General features: G+C 38.5%; 1 protein-coding gene across 1 annotated transcript; it reads left to right on the top strand.

Moving 5' to 3' along the window:
• Positions 1-4050: 4050 nt before the first annotated feature.
• Positions 4051-14112, top strand: LOC139729874 (uncharacterized). The gene is made up of 4 exons (XM_071640798.1): positions 4051-4170; positions 5460-6567; positions 10349-10559; positions 13989-14112. The coding sequence occupies exons 1-3, from the start codon at positions 4051-4053 to the stop codon at positions 10552-10554; spliced, it is 1434 nt and encodes a 477-aa protein (XP_071496899.1). The 3' UTR covers positions 10555-10559; positions 13989-14112.
• The last annotated feature ends 778 nt before the right edge of the window (positions 14113-14890 follow it).

The raw sequence follows: 14890 nt of genomic DNA, 5'->3' as shown, positions 1-14890 counted from the left end.
CAGCAGATAATGCGGCACCGGCGGCGAGTCCTTCTGCAGCTAGCTGGGCACCGTTCCCTCCCTCGATAGTTTTGTGCTTCCTTTGTAACTGGACAAAAGAATGTAAATAAAATTAGGTCAGAAAATAATGAAAAGGTCCTGTGTATCAGAAATATATTTCGTATTTTTGTATCATTTTATAGGCATATTTTTTGCATATAATCCAGTTGTTGTTTTTCAGTAAATGCAGATAGGAGCTATCATACAGGTATAACAAAAATAAACAAATATTAATACTAAGAATAATTTTAACGAAAACTATTTATGCCCTATCATTCATAAAACATCCAGTAGGTTCTAATCCAAAATAATAAGTCTAAATGCCAAGCAGATTTCGATACAGCAGTATTACGTTTCTCAACAACCACGCATTTCAGCTTTGCAGTCGCGATGTAGCAATAGCCTGATTGTTATACATGTACATCCATCCTGTACAGAAAATAAAATAGAGGATAAAGTAAAATAAAATCCGTCTACGGATTGGATTGTTCATGTGACACATATTTCAGTTTTTCTGTCAATTTCCAGTGACCGGAATTGATATGTAACGTCAGGACTTAAAAAAGATATTATAGTATTATGTATTATGTTCAGCATGTTCTGTTTTTGCTGCAATCCAAATACAACATGGTTGCATATATTTTGTATTCTCAGTTGTTGTAGGCTGTCAGTGGTTTTATAATTTCTTGGAGAAATGGAAACATGAAGATAAATTGAACTGAAATTGAACTAGACTGAAAATATAATACCTCATCCTGATAAGCTCCTGTCAAAGTCAAAATAGTTTTCCGTGACTGCAGGAAAGCACTTATTGACAAGGGCTGCGTCTCTCACAACAACAGCAACAGCAACAGCAGCATCAGCAGCAAGAACAACAACAACAACAACAACAACAACAACAACAAGAACAAGAACAAGAACAACAACAACAACAACAACAACCTTTAAAAAATAGGCGTATATAGTTACCACTGACAGAGCATACATCCTGGGTATGACAACTGTATGATGATGATGATGATGATGATGATGATGTGTGTGTGTGGGGGGGGGGGGGGGCAGAAATTTACGCTTTGGATGTATAATGGGATGAACCAATGATGGAAAGCAATTTTTTTTCTTCCTCACACGGCAACCAACCACAAGACTGTCTGGTGAGCATATATGGAAGCTGATAGAAATAAAAATGCGGACTGGTTATGGCCAACGACGTCTAGAATATCCGTCAAAGTACTGTGCACGGCTACAAATTGTGAAAATTAAGTTTATTTACATGTGCTACTGAATTCTTATCGATTCAATCAAACTGTCTGAAAAAAAGGGATGGAAGGTAAAGGAAATTATAATTTCCTTCTTTGGAAAAAAAAGAAGGTAGGATTATAACTCAACGAGACTGGATTTATCGTCCTGATGAGTGTTATTTCTAATTGTTGTAGAAGGATATGGAATCTATTTGAAGTCATAAAAATGTGACTATTATTCAGCAGGTTCCCTAGGTCTCTTACAGTGGTTTTGACGTCAAAGGGGCAAAGAGAGTGTATGAAAACGCATACAAAATTCAAATCAGTTTTGAATGAGGTTATATCATTCTCATCCATCCCAAAGGTGAAAGAATCTGTATATTCTTGTGTTCAACATCAATGAGTGAATGATAATATTCTTGTGTTAATTATCATATTTCTCATTAGTGTGGACACATTCAATCGTGTGTATAATCAACTTTCAATATAGGCCTATGGAACAAAAAAGAAAATACGACAATGTAAGTGATTTATGTAGCATAATTTTTCGTAGGTCTGTAATTGACCCTCTTGCGAAGTTTTAAAGCTAAAAATAACTGACTTTTATCAATGAAGCGAAGTGTATAGTAAAAATGAATATATAGGCCCTTGTAAACTGAATATATACTAAGAAAATGTTTTTAGTAAAAGGGACAGTAAACAGAGAGTCAATTAGTAATCTCTGCTTGAGAAACCATAAGGTGTTGAAAGTAATCATTATTATATCGTTTTAACTTTCATTATTGTGTTTGTTAAGAGATATTTTCTTTCTTTAATCAGTGTATGTGTGCTTGGTGTTTGTGTGTTCACGATGCCATTGGAGTCAATGCTTACTTGCATAACTTCTTTCAATTGGTGAATCGTTGCTTCAGAACAACCCGCACTGCAAAAAGTCCGGTGTTAAATAGTGAACACCGAGCTGGTGTTAAATTTTCGGTGCTCATTTATGGTGTTAAATTAACACCTCCGGGTGTCATTTCCAAATTTTAAACTGCTTTTTGAAGAGTTTCTTAGTAACTGCACTTCTTGTTGATTTTTTATTTAAACAAGACGATCAAGAATTTTACTTTAAAATACTAGATTTGTGAACAAATGTGAAAATAAATTTACACCAAAGTAACACCAGCTGGTGTGGTCTCTTATTGAAGCTGGACGGGTGTTAAACCATTGATATTAACACCAACAAATATCAAATCAACACCATGTGGTGTCATTTTTAAATTAACACCAGTACAGTGTCAAAATAACACCAGCTACAGTGTCAAATTAACACCACGAAGTGTCAGGTGAACACTTTTTAACACCATCACAGTGCATTTTCAACACCTGTGGGTGTGGTCCTTTATTGAAGTTTGATCGATGTTAGATTTAACACCCGTGGTGTTAAATCTAACACCGATGTTTTTACAGTGCGGAAACCTTAGATCATTTGTTTTGTGAGTGCAGAAAAGTCGCGCCTCTGGAAAAGTTTGATGAATAAACATTTTTAATGGTATATAATACTAACCCTAATCGAGACATAGGGTGGTATAATCATTTCCAAGTTCAATAATCTTCTAGGTTTGATGTAAATTCAGGAACTAGCAGGAATGATAATGTATATATTGTTAGATGAATACATGTAGCATATTTTAAACCTCAATGGTGATATTTAAACCAATATATATAACAGCTCAAAAGAATAACAAACTGAATGCTCTTTTAAAGAAACGAATCAGAGAGTTGTAAGCGATTTGCACTAGGGTTTTTTATTTTCATTATAGGGATAAAGACAGTCGGTAGTGGTGGTGGTGTGTGTGTATAGATGTGTAAGGAAGGACTTATCTAATCATTTTGTTATTATCATGTTATATGTTTTGGTTGTTTGTATATCTTAGATTGTTATGTGTTAATACCGTTTCAGTCATTGTTTAGTTTTGCAAGTAACAGAAAAAAACAAACATTTTCCATACAAACAATGAAGAAAGACAGAGGCGTTGATTTAACAAAATTCCCCCCCCCCCCAAAAAAATGGAGGGAAATATGAATGATTTGATAGTTTCACGGACACAAATCCACACATAATGGACAAATAATGCATTATTAGGTGAATCAATAATCGAATGAAGGAATAGATGACACTAATCTTATCAATATTGTGATTTTTTTTTTGGATTTTTTTTACAGAATTGTTCCCGTATCATTTCCCCTTTTTTTTTTCATTATTAATTTTCAACGAAATGTATGCTGCCCTTACCATATATGGCACTTTCTAAACTGCGTTTTTCATTCATCTGCCTGTTTGGGCTGTATATGTTCTGTTGTTTGCTTGCTTTTACATGCACGCATCCCACGCCACCTGTCCACAGGTGCGTCAATTAAGGGACATCCGGGTTTCTCTTGTTATGTTGCGCAGCTCGCTAGTATCTATGGCGCGGCGTGAATGGTACAGTACATTTCTGTGCATATGTGCATGCGCGCTACCTGTACATCCATGTAGTACATCACACACAATGTATATTCCATTCACCGACCTCCACAGATCAACGAGATGTGGGAACGAGGGGGTAAACTACAATTTTTGTTCCGTCATAGCGTATCAAGTGTTATGAAGAGACGCGGTGATAACATGTTTCCTCGTAAATTTTTGGGAGTGGCTTATCGCAAGAGCTTCGATCCCGGTGGACATTATTGTGGTGTTGCCGGTGTGTCAGTGACAAAAACAATGGTACTTTTGCTCTTGTGTGTAGCTATGAACACTCGGCTTGTTAGCGGAGAAGTCGACACGAACATCCGGGTGGGCGCCCGCAGAGCCAGTGGTATGGGACGTGTCGTCCGTCATCAGGAGTTCCCGTCGGTATCGCGTAAATCGGTAGGTGAAATGGAAAGTTCCACGTTGGCCACTGTCCTGATGACCAGTGATGACGATCGTCTTTCACACTTAAAAGAGGTCTAAGTCTAACGTTACTGTTTACTGGTCTTCATCTTCTGGACAGAGGACACATGAACATTTCCTCCTGCGGCAATTGCTCCCATGAAATATCTGTCGTAACTTGACCGAAAGATCGGTCTCAGTGGTCTGTATCTGGTCGTTGCGTTGGGTAGAACTATAAATATTCCCGGAGGCGTGTTTTTTTTAGACGGCACAGATTGGGGAAACTAAAAATCTATCGGGGACCCTATCCCTAAACCTGACCCTAATCCTAATCCTAACCCTAACCATCAAACCCTAACCCTAACCCTAACCCTAACCCTAACCCCAACCCTAACCCTAACCCTAACCATAACCATAACCAAAAACCCTAACCCAACGTTTTTCCCATAGGTTTAACACGCGCCATGCCCCAATCTGTGCCATCTTAAAAAAAAACACTTCCCGGAGACTGCGTCTGGCTTCTCGGAATCCCCTCCCTAGATCCTACACGGAGGAAAGCAATAATAACGTCAAAAAAAAAAGAAAAAGAAAAAAAAAAGAGAGACTCCTCCGGACAGACGGATAATCCTGTCTAGTTAGTCGTAACTAGACTAGAGTCTAGAATCTAAACCTACTACACTTCAGTGACCCTAGCAGTTCCAGTTGTCAATACTGCATTTATAAACAGAAATCGAAAAACACAGAGCTCTATTTCAGGATAATTGCCCTATTTCAGGATAATTCCTTAATTCAATTTTTCAATTCAATTCAATTCAATTTTCAATTCAATTTCAATTTATTTGTTCAATTCCACCAAGAATAACAAATTACAAAATTGTAATATTGGGCGAAGACAAATTTACATTTAAACTTTTAGTTTTATAAGGTGAAGACTGGATGCATGCATTGCAACAAAATTTACTGTGTTTACAATAGATGCACTACAAGGCAACTTTCTGTGACATTCACAGGGGCGGATCCAGGAATTCTGCAAAGGGGGGGGGGGGCAACTACAATGTAATATTTCTAGTGCCACTTCCGGGTTTCATTTTCTTTTTTTCTTTTTATTTCTTTTGTTTTTAACAAAAAATAAAGGAAGGGTGTGCGCCGGTTGCGCCCCCCTCTGGATCCACCACTGCATTCAGGATGCAAAAGCATGTTGTATGTAGCAGTTGTGTAGTCAGAATACTTGCTTTATTTTGATTGTACAGTGCTGGTTAAACATATGTATTCTTTGTCTTTTGCAGCTGGAGCACAGACCCAATCCGCATGCGGACCATGCTGTCACATGGATGTCAGGAGTAGGTCATCGTGATGAAAAAGTCCCCCGTGCTTCCGGTGATGCAGCTACTACATCGAGTCTTTCAGCAGCTGATACAGGATTTCAGACCTTGAACCGATCTCGTCAGAGGACTCACATTGGTAAAGGATCGCCAGTGTATTTAAATCAGCGAAAAAACATCAGAGGAAAACCTGTACAGAAATTGCCAAAGAGTGATACAAGCAACAATGCAATTTATGTAAATAAAGAAAAGATTGATATATCCCATGACTCAGATTTGCAAAGCAATCTTATCAGTATTCGAGGTGAAGATCATTCCATTCTTCACAAGGTGCCGGACGTCTCACAAGTCAGAGATAATGCCCAGCACAGTGATAGTTTCAGTGAAACACCATCATTATCCGGCCATAATTTTAGAAAGCACGCATTGTTTCGGAGAGAAGCAGAAAATCCTCCAGACTCTGCAACCACGAGCACTCCCCCAACTAAAACTGCCACGCAGAAGCCTGCGGACTCCAATAATGATTCTCCTCCGAGTGACGTTCAGAGAACAGCCCCTACTGATCCCAACAAACCGCACGACACTACTCAGGTGCCTGTCAACTCCAACCAGGATGGGAAAGTTTCCGCAACCAAGCCACCCACCATCAAACCAACCACTGCATTAATTAAAGGCGGGAATGAGGCGAATGGAGAATCAGTATCGACTTCAAAGGCTTCCTTGGGAGCTAATTCTGTGTCCAAGACTCCTTCCCCCACCACGACTGCCAAGAAGGCAGGTCAGATTGTCACCTTGGCAGCGGAAGAGAGGGTCACCCACGCATCTGCCTTGCAGGGCACCGCCGGAGAGAGCGATATCGACGCAGCCTGTGACCAGGCCCAGTGCTTTGCGTCCCGGCTGCCGTACCACTGGACGACAGACGCCAGCTGGGCCCTGGCCAGCATCACGTTCCTGCTGTGTGTGCTGACGTTCTTTGTGCTGTACACGGGGCTGTGGAAGAAGCGAAACACGATGGGTTACCCGCTGGAGAACATCAACCAGCCCAACCCTCACAGGAGGATTAATGTTGCTGGTAAGATCAACCTTTACCCTCCTGGATGTTGAATGTAAAGGGAAATTCCATGCTGATATCATGCTGCTTTGTATAATACATAAAAACAGAGAAGTAGATGAATGAAAAAGTGGTAAAAATCATACACGCAAAGAAAGATATGAATTGTGTTAGATGAGAGAGGAAGTCTAATCAGCAACTCTGGTTTGTAAACAGAAATTCAGCAATATTCATATTCATCTCTAGAAATCTTTTTTATTCAAACCTGTTCTTGGTACATTGTAAGAGTAACACATTTTTGCACATCCTTATCAGCAGATAAGTTCTGCCTGTGGCCAAATGTTTGAAAAAGATGAAAATTGGTGAATTTCTGTGCACAAATTGAATGGAAAGCTGCTCAAAAACTATGTCACATGGACTTGCCAATTTGTTTTACTCTGTTATAGTGTAAATTCGAACAGTTAATAACTTTCTATGTGTGTGTCCCATTTTTTTTTTCAAAAATTTTTACTAAAAAATGTATACTTTTCTGATTTTTCTGTTTTCATAAAATGCAACATAATAGTATTGGGATGAACTTTCCCTTTAAATAGACTTTGATAGTGCTCAAAATGCAACTCTCTTCTTGATTTCCAGCTGAAACAGTAGAAATGGATTACTGATGCAAACTGTTTATGCCATAACACTTACTGTACACAGACATTGCTGCTAAAAGGCAAAACTTTTTAATGCATTTTTATCGAAGAGAATATGATTTAAGCTTCTTTTAGATTCAAAATCTTGTTAAAGGCCCATTCTCAGAAAAAGCGTTCAAATACGGAATTTTGGTGTCGCCGACATTCCATGACAGTTTGCGGTTCCCTGAAACCTATTAGATACTATTTAAATGTTAATAACATATCACGAGGACTTTATTTGTTAAAAATAAACACGATCAAATGCGGTTGTCTGCCTTTTTGTATAAAATTTTGCTGTTAAACTTCGTTAAGACCCCCAAAACGCAGTGTCGCCGGCTATTTCAGAATTATGTTTTATTGCTCCTCTCCGTCCACAAACACACTTTCCAAATATCATTTTCATGGACGATGAGCATATCATATGTGCTAATCACAATACTCAAAAAGTTCCAAAATCTTTATTGACTTTTTCTTTATAGCCTTATGAAACCTGTCGCCAAGTTCACCGCCAGATACCAGTTTCTTTAGTGTTACAGCATTGCGAAAATAACAAGACTATGCAATGACCCTGTGTATATGAAACCCTGAGGATATACTTCATACATTGCAAGTACTTAGATTTTTTGTGCAACAGCTCTTTATTGAGAATACGGTACAATGTTTGAAATATCGGTTTTCTACACTTTTATTTGGACAGATACGTGACATACTTTTCACGCCACCCACTGCGACAGATATTGCAATGTCAGACAAATTGTATATTATACATTACTCCTAGGAATGACGCATCGATTCAACATTAAAGTTTAGTATAAGTGAGAAATATTTGGTAGATATCGCTCTCATAATAATATGATCGACCATATACGTTACCACAGATACGTTACCCCAGATACGTGACCGAATTTTGCTCATTGGTCTTGTGCTTTCTGGGGATCAAATCTGGTCAAAATTCATCCCTACACATTGCATGCTTCGTTTTGTTGGACCTCAGGATTATATTCTTACACCAAAAGGACAGAGAGGTGAAAAAGATCAACACTTCCACATGATTTTTCTTTCTGCGTCAGTGTCTCACAACTTAATGCCAAGTTTTCCGACAGATACGTTACCACATAATCAAAATGCTGAAAAGAAATTGTAAATGTTTTTACAAACAAATCGTTGTGTGCTCATAAACTCCAAAGTTCTATTCTATAAAACCCAGCCACTTTCATATTCTATGCAACAACTTTGAACGTTTATTTTACAAGACGAAGCTAAGATTCAGCATATCAGTTTTTTGCTTTTCAGATTTAGCAGATACGTTACGTATAATTCAGGGCACCCACGGTGACAAATAATGTTATGTAAAACAAAGTGTTCATAAAACAATTCTGCATAGAATGACGCTTCCATAAAAAATCAAAGTTATGTTCAAATGAAGAATATTCAGTAGAAATTGCTCTGTAACTTCACCGACAGATTCATTTACGGTACGCCAGATACGTTACCAAACTTTGAAAGAGTAAAAAGTAGTTTATGAAACGCTTCCGAGAAAAGTTTCAGTGTTCTGTTGCATATTTATTCTAGTGTTTTTCAACATATGAAGAACTACTCAAGATTCATTAATAAGTTGAACAATTATTTATTCATTTTCATTAAAAGGGATGAGCCAAATACGTTACCATAGGTCAAACAACTGTTTAGCATATCGAGTTCGTAGAGACTGTACCTACTTCCTTCTAAGTGCCTGCAAAAAATATTTTTTAAACCTTGTTTGCATTATCCATCAAAACTTAATGAATATTTATAGTCAGATGGATAAATACATTCAGACGTGAGATGAGAATATTCTGTGAATGAAGAACTCAGCTTTCACATTTAGGGCTCTTTTCCACTACATTTCATAGTTTAAATATTACGTACAATGTTTAAAATGGTTAATTTGGGCTTACATCATTCATTTTTACATCAATTCATGAGGTAAATAATTAAACAGGTGATACTTATTAATTCATACACAACTCAAATTATTACTTATATTTTACCAGATACGTTACCAAAGGTGATTCGATGTTTTTCAATAGTTATTTTCCTAGGAAAGCAATTCATATTTTTTTCCTGTGAAATTCCAGATCGGATCGTTCCCTTTGCATGATTTGTGGGATTCGAAACTTTATTTGTAAGCGAAATTTGCTAAAAATACAAAGTGAATCTTAAGGTTATATTTCATTTCAGCAAAAAGCATATTTCAACCTACCACACAGAAATAATTTCTACCAATTAGCAAGGGATGACAACATCTTTACCTCTTGAAAAACCCCAATATCTTTTGGGGGGACAGATGTCTTTTCCTGAACAGAAATTGGATCAAAACAATAAATTTAATTCAGAGTTAGGAGTCCATTACAACATGTAAATTTGCGGTAACGTATCTGATTGGTGATCAAAAATCATATATGATGCTCTATTTCAATTCATTTTTACTCAATGAATAGCCATCATTTAGAATGTTCCACTTTTTGTTTCGTATTTGACCGGTTTTGAAGTTTCCGAAAACACATCTTTGAATGTATTACTTTGTGGTTGATTTTTCGGTTTTACTCACATGAAATTGAACACTTAATCTGAGAATGACCCTAAAGCAGTCTGGTCAACCAGGAGACTTATGCATAGAAATCAAGGTAGAGAACATCTTCACAGCTCAAAGTAGTCTCTCTGTGCGTTTCTACCTCAGTTCAGTTAAGTTCTGTTTCGACTAGTTCAGTTAATTAGTCGAAACAGGCCCTATACAGTATCTTATTAAGCAGTTGGATGAATCAAGATTTATATTAACATAACTTTTCTCTTTCACAGAAAGATTCCTTGGCCCTACAGTACATTTATGTAGGAATGTTGATGCCTGTTTCTACATTCAAATGATTTTGAATATGATGAAGTTGTCACAAAAATGACAAAATGGCTAAATGGAAGAAACAAAAACATGGATTAACTCTTTGCTTTCATAGTGTACAGGTTACATTTGTAGGGATTAATGAATGCTGATGATAAAGCTTGCCAAGTTATAGTACAGTAAATTGTGCCTAGGAACATAAAATGTTATTCAATTCTCCTTTCTAAAAAAAAAAATATATATCGAACAGAGCTCCTGCGGTCAAAACTAGCCAAGATACCTCGCCGCCTGCGGAATAAGCGGCAGAATCATCGCAAGAAAATGAACGGGAGGAGGTACGAAGAGCTCCCTCTACGGCTGCCAAACGGGTCGTGCTATGACGATGACGAAGCGGAGATGGACATCTTTGAGGATGAGGAAGAAGACTTGTATTTCAGGGATGAACACACAGTGTGATTTCAGTAAGTTACGCTGTGAGTTAAGATTGGCTTTACATTATTAGCTCACCTGAGCCGAAGGCTCAAGTGAGCTATTGCGATCGCTCTTCGTCCGGCGTCCGTCGTCCGTCGTGCGTCGTCCGTCGTGTGTCGTCCGTCGTGCGTAAACTTTTTACATTTTCATCTTCTTCTTGAGAACCCCACGACCGATTTTCACCAAACTTGGCAGGTAGCATCCCTAGGGGGATAGGATCTCAATTTGTTCAAATGGGCACCATGGCCCACCTGGGGGGCCCCAGGGGGGCCCAAACACCCTAAAATTAAGGAATCTTTAAAAAACTTCTTCTCTAGAACCAGAAGTGATAGGGCTTAGTTAATACTATGAGTTAGTACATTGATGACTGTAGTTTCAAGTTTGTTCATGAGGGAATCAGGGGTGCCCCCCTTGGGACCCAGGGGAGGGAGATGGGGAGGGGTCCTAATGGGGCCTAAATTGTACATTTTCATCTTCACTGTGATATCCCCATGTCTGATTTTCACCAAACTTGGTAGGTAGCATCCCTAGGGGGATAGGATCTCAATTTGTCCAAATGGGCACCATGGCCCACCTGGAGGGCCCCCCAGGGGGACCCAAACCCCCTAAAATTAAGGAATCTTTAAAAATCTTCTAGAACCAGAAGTGATAGGGCTTAGATAACACTATGAGTTAGTACATTGATGACTGTAGTTTCAAGTTTATTCATGGGATTGGCGGAATCAAGGGTACCCCCCCCCCCCCTTGGGACCCAGGAGAGGGGATGGAGAGAAGTCCTACACTACAGTTGTAATGGGGCCTGAATTGTACATGTTCATCTTCTTCTTGAAAACCTCATGATGAATTTTGACCAAACTTAGCAGGTAGCATTCCTAGGGGGATAGAATCTCAATTCCTTCAAATGGGCGCCATGTCCCTCTTGGGGGCCCCTAGGGGGCCCACCTCCCATCCCCCCCCCCCCCCCACATTAAGGAATATTTAAAATCTTCTACTCTAGAACCAGAAATGATAAAGCATAGTTAATACCATGAGTTTGTACATTGATGACTTTAGTTCCAAGTTTGTTCATCGTAGATCCAGGGCTGTTCCCCGCCCCCCCCCCCATATCCTGGAGTTGGGAGGGGGGGGGGGGGGGGTCCATATGCAGACCTAAGTTTCCAATGTTGTCAGGTAAGAGTGTGCAAGAATGCATGGAAGGGGAAATTGCGATACTCAGGTGAGCGCGTGACCCGCGGGTCTCTTGTAAAAGGATTGGTATAGTTTCGGTTGAGATGGGGCTTCAGGTTTCCTTTGTTTCTGATGAGGATTATTTTGAGAAAATGAGAAACCTCTTATGAAATACATTGTATGAAAGAGCATTGAATTCCAAGAAAGAATTCAACTTTTATTTGATGAAAATTGGTTTCGAAATGGCCAAGATATCCATAACAAGTGGTTCTTATAAAAGATGGGACCCAGCTTTTATTCGGATATTTTTGTTTTACTTTGTTTTTGGTTATCTAGGCCATTTCAGAACCAATTTTCATCAAATAAACTTTGAATTCCCCTTAGAATGTTACACCCTGTAACATTTCATCATTGGTTTCTTTAATAGTGTGTAGCTAAAAGTTCCAAGCTCAATCCTCATTTCCAGCAATCCTATACTATCCCTTAAAAATTCAATGTAAAGAAGAAAAAAAAAATCCAAAATTATGTGCAGTTGCTATCATTGTCATGTATTGCAAAGATGTTAAATTAGAATTGGTCCTCTGCAATGTGCTCATTACAGTGTACTTTTGCAGCACATATATACAGGTATGTGAAATACTTGTATTGAAATGAAATTTAAGAATTCTGTTTGTTTTCATACTTTCATTGAGTTGTTATTTGACACTTGCCAGTCCAATACTAAGTGCCATCTACAGATGAAATCGACACCCTCATTATTTCCGTGCAACGTTATCCACAGGGGTCAGTTGATCTTGAGTCAAACTTTTCATCCATTACACCAATGATACACATGGAATAGCAATGTGGAGGGGTTTTTGTGCCATTTGTGACCGTACGCATGGTATGGTGTGTACAACTGTAGCGAGCACAAGAATCTGCTGCGGAGTGTAAAATGAGCTTAGCTCCAGTTGGGATTGCAAGCATTATTTATTGTATCAGAATTGGCATTTGCAAGACTTAAAATCTTTTTCTTATTCTGCTGGTAGTCCTGTGTCCTTCAAGCTTGAAGATTATTACAGTCGTGATCCATGCTGTGTGTGCTGTGCTTGTGTGAATGTGCCGTTATATGATTGCACTTTATTTTCCAGCTCCAAGGTTATTATAAAGTACAGTGTAGTGTTAGTTTGCGTGTTTAATAGGCTTGGACTGTTGACAGGAACAAATCTATCGTTATTGACAGTCAGCAAAGCTTTTTTCAAAATTGTTACTTTTTAACAGCATTCCCATTAAAGCTACTCAAATGGAAATTTGTGGGGTTTTGTTTTCTTTGTTTTTGTTATTTTTTTTATACCACAGCAGTTTAGGCCACTTATTAGTCTTGTGAACACTGAGGTTACTAAATTTCCATGAAACTTGCCAATGTGTGAATTTTATACACACAAGATGGTGGAAGTGATAAAGTGATAAACTGCCATGAGTTACACAGACAGTAAAATGGGTAAAACTTTTGATCCTTGGTAACGTATGGAATAAACATGTCCTTGCCCATGCTTATCAGCACTAGGGTGACAAGACCTTGTATCTCAAATTTTGATGAAAAATCACTTTTTTGGATTAATTGCCAGATAATCAGTTCAAAGATATTCTGTCTAAATCCTAGGTGTCTCGCCCAAAAAGTGAAGCCACCAAGGCATTTCAAAGGAAGGGCAATCACATTTGTTATAGTGCTTGGCTGTCATGTCTTTTGCTCTCCTGAACATTTTGAAATTTTTGAGATACAAGGTTTTGTTGCCCCAGCAGCATTACGTTGGGGTACCACAGGTTGCGAGTTGATGTGAAAATAAGGAATTTTAAAATGTGCACTATTCAGAGTGATCACTTTATATAATCACTTTAAATGATCAGTGCCTTGGGGAAGATTCTATTCTCAATTGCATTCATTTAAATCAAATACTGTCTTTTAATTATTCAGTCACCATTTGTTTGAACAGTGTTACCAAGTATGTCAATAATTTGATTAAAGATAGAAATCACTGACATCCCATGTACAATAGGCTGCGGAATGAGCATTCCGTTCCTGCCCGTGACTTTTGCTTGCCTTGGTTAAGCGAAACTCTCCATGCTGATATTGACAATAATGGACTCAATTATACTTATATGTAATTGTTTCAGACAATATTTGTTGCATGTAATCCGTGATCATTTCTGATGCAAACCTTGTACATTGTAAGCATGTTTTGTCATTTGTTGTTTACGTTCTATGCCAACAGGAAGTGGCTCTATGACCAAGGAGGCACTGTGACACACGGGCGGAAGTATGATTGTGACTTCGAGCATGCTGTACCTGAGGTCTTGGAGTATCTCCATGTTTGTGCCAGCAATAGTGATACCACCCCTCCCCCCCCCCCCCCCCCCCCAACAAGATGCCAAACAGGATCAACAAAAACGGATCCAGGGCCTTCAGCAGTATATGTAGGGCACAAGTGTAGATGTATGAATAAACGGTTGTTTGCAATTGCATTTTGAGTGAAGTTTGAGCTTCATTATCATTAAGAATTAGACAATGAAGACTGAATAGCAATAAAGCTTGATGACTTGGCGATTACATGTATGAGTGCAATAGTGCCACTGAGGTGTCAAGATGTATACTGATCATTGTCTTACGCTACAAAGGATACCTGAAGGTAGACGTGACATGAAATAAACTGCAGTATGGTCCATATTATTGGGTATTTTTGTACATATGGGGAAAGAATGAAATGCACAGAATGCTTTATATTCCAACGAGTTATTGTGAGAAAATCTTTAAAAAGCTATGTGCATTCACACAGCGATAATTCACTGCCACTTTTTGTGACTGGAAAGAGCAGAGACCAGGATCAGGGCCTATGTAATTACAGAAGTTAGAATTTCTGTTCAGTACACTGATATCAAGGTGCCAACAGAGATGTTCTGCCAGAGAGAAGTATCCATTCGTTGTATCAGTGCAGGCGACACCTGTTAAAACGAAGTCCCCGGGACCTGCAGTTTTCTTTTGTTATATCGAAATTTCATTATAGCCGAGCAGTATAAGTGTATAAAGATGTACACCAGGGGGGTGTTTCATAAAGCTGTTCTTAAAGTTACAAACGACTTAAGAATGACTGGTGATCAGTTCTTGTGCTGAATTATT

The sequence above is a fragment of the Diadema antillarum genome, unplaced genomic scaffold, assembly GCF_040938485.1.
Source record: "Diadema antillarum isolate AM-2024a unplaced genomic scaffold, OU_Dant_1.0 seq00000266_RagTag, whole genome shotgun sequence".
Classification (NCBI taxonomy): domain Eukaryota; kingdom Metazoa; phylum Echinodermata; class Echinoidea; order Diadematoida; family Diadematidae; genus Diadema; species Diadema antillarum.
Note: the sequence above shows the minus strand (reverse complement) of the source record. Positions and strands in the feature narration are given on the sequence as shown.